General features: G+C 53.4%; 1 protein-coding gene across 1 annotated transcript in view; it reads right to left on the reverse strand.

Moving 5' to 3' along the window:
* The window catches only part of INPP5E (inositol polyphosphate-5-phosphatase, 72 kDa), an 8,825-nt gene extending 7,337 nt beyond the window's left edge, over positions 1-1,488 (reverse strand). Inside the window, exon 1 of the mRNA XM_010020762.1 lies at positions 653-1,488. Within this exon, the coding sequence (XP_010019064.1) occupies positions 653-1,488 (836 nt within the window). The remainder of the gene's footprint in view (positions 1-652) is intronic.
* Between the last annotated feature and the right edge of the window lie 593 nt (positions 1,489-2,081).

A 2,081-nucleotide genomic window follows, 5' to 3' on the forward strand; every position in this document is an offset into this window, starting at 1 on the left:
CAGCTTTCACAGACACAGCGGCTGCTGCCAACACGAGGAGAGGGTTTGATACGCTAACAAGCAGATTAATGTACCTCCAATCAACAACCTAAACTTAACTGAGAACGAAGACAAATGAGCAACCAGAGCAAGAGGTCAGGGCCATGCTAGGAGAAAGTGCATGGAATCACAGTCTTCCTCAAGAGCTGATCCTGCCAGAAGCCAAACAAGCTCAACATCCGCAGAGGACCCTCAGCACCTTACAGGACTGTGATGGTACTGCAGGTACTGCATGACAGCTTCAAGCTAAGATGTTTGGGGTTTTTTCCTGCAATTTAACATCTCAGTTCAAGCCCAGCATACTTTTGTTGGCGCAGCCACTGCTCCTTTATTTTTAAAAGATTACTTAAATATTACAAGCAAGCCAAGAACAAATCAAGCATACATTTATGAAAAACAATACCCAGCTAAAAGGAGCAAATCCGGAGCGTTTGCACTGATCTCTTCATCTTCAAACTGTTTGCAGTCTCCACAGCAAGTTAAACACCACAGAACAACATCCGTGCTTGACGATCAGTTGGAATTTCCCTGCCCCTGCCCAGCAGGATCTCACAGGGCAGCTGGTCCCTGCTAACACCCCAAACCTAGTGCCAGGAGAAGCCGGGGGACGTACCTGCTGCGGACATCCTTGGAGCGGATGGGAGTGAGCAGGCTGAACGTAGACTTCATGGAATCTGTGGAGCAGTTATCGTAGACCATCCCATTGCCGTGTAGCCTGGTATCGCTCAAGCTGCTGCTCACCCTCCCAAACCTGTGCTGGGAATAATGTCGGTAATCCAGGCAATCCGAGTCAATCCTGTTTGCTGTCCTCAGCGAGTGAGAGGCCGCGCTGAGCTCCAGGGGCGGCAGAGGTCGCGCCGGCATTACCTGGGACAGCCGGGGCTTGCTGCCTGTGAACGCCTTCCCCCGCAGAAGCCCACCGAAGGCACTGGAGAGCTCAGAGGCTCGTTTCCCCAGGTCGGAGGTGCTCCCTCTGCTCTTCCCCACCGCACTGGCTTCCGAGGCATCCGGTGAACTGCGCAAGGAGTTGTGCCGCCCCCTGCCCCTGGCAAGAGGGCTGAGGGACGCTTCCTGCAGGGAGCCGTTGGAGGAGCTCGTCTCGTTGGGGTCAGTCAGACTTTCCTGGCTTGTTCGAAACCGCCTCCACCTCCTCCAGCTTTTCTCATCCAGAGATGCAGCACGCTCCAGCCGGGGCTTCTGAGGAGGCCTTGGAGTGAGTGGCTTCATTCTCATGTTAGCTTTGAGGTCATCTGGCAGAAGCTTTAAGGTTTCACTTAAAGCAATGCCTGCACTTGGAGCATCTTCAAAGGTAAGCACCCCACTGCCACCAGCCTCCTTCTTTGCTGCTTTTCCAGCTTTTTTAGCGTGTAGGTCCTGCACTGCTCCACCCTCCGTGCCCCGGGTAACACATGCCCCTGGGTGCTGTGGAAATCCATTTGGAGTACTCATTCTCCCCCGAGTGCCAGCTACAGACGCTGCTCCACGTGAAACGTTCCTCACAGCATCGCTTCCTTCCCTTGCTTACCCCCTAGGTTCATGGGGCTTTAACTAAGCCAGAAAGAGATGGCAATTGAAGACAGCTCAGTCTGTAGTGAAGAATGAAGGGCAGACGTAAGCGTAGGCTGATGCATTGTCTGTGAGATTCCAAGAGGTGGGATACCTGGATTTCAAGAGAAACACATAAGAATGAAACGTTACGAGCTGCAAACTCTGCTCCTTAAGCAGAAAGCAAGCTCCTCACAGGACCTCTCTCCACAACAATTCAAACCTTAATGTGACCTTGTTAGAAAACCCATCATTACTTTTTTAAGAGGCCAGCGGTGAACTCACTCCCTCGCTGCTGGAGGCACCCCGGCTGCGCACGGGTTCTTCAAGGAAAGGCTGTGCACGCTGTGGGTAGGAAAGGAAATGAAGACGGCACAAAAACCGCAGCGTGTTCTCCAACCCCAGCACAACACCCTCCGGTGCCAGAGGCCGGGAAGTTTCCAGCGATCCCGGCTTCCACCGTGATCTCAGAGCGGGGAGGTCGCTGCCACCTTCCC

The sequence above is a fragment of the Nestor notabilis genome, unplaced genomic scaffold (assembly GCF_000696875.1).
Source record: "Nestor notabilis isolate BGI_N333 unplaced genomic scaffold, ASM69687v1 scaffold32808, whole genome shotgun sequence".
Taxonomy (NCBI): domain Eukaryota; kingdom Metazoa; phylum Chordata; class Aves; order Psittaciformes; family Psittacidae; genus Nestor; species Nestor notabilis.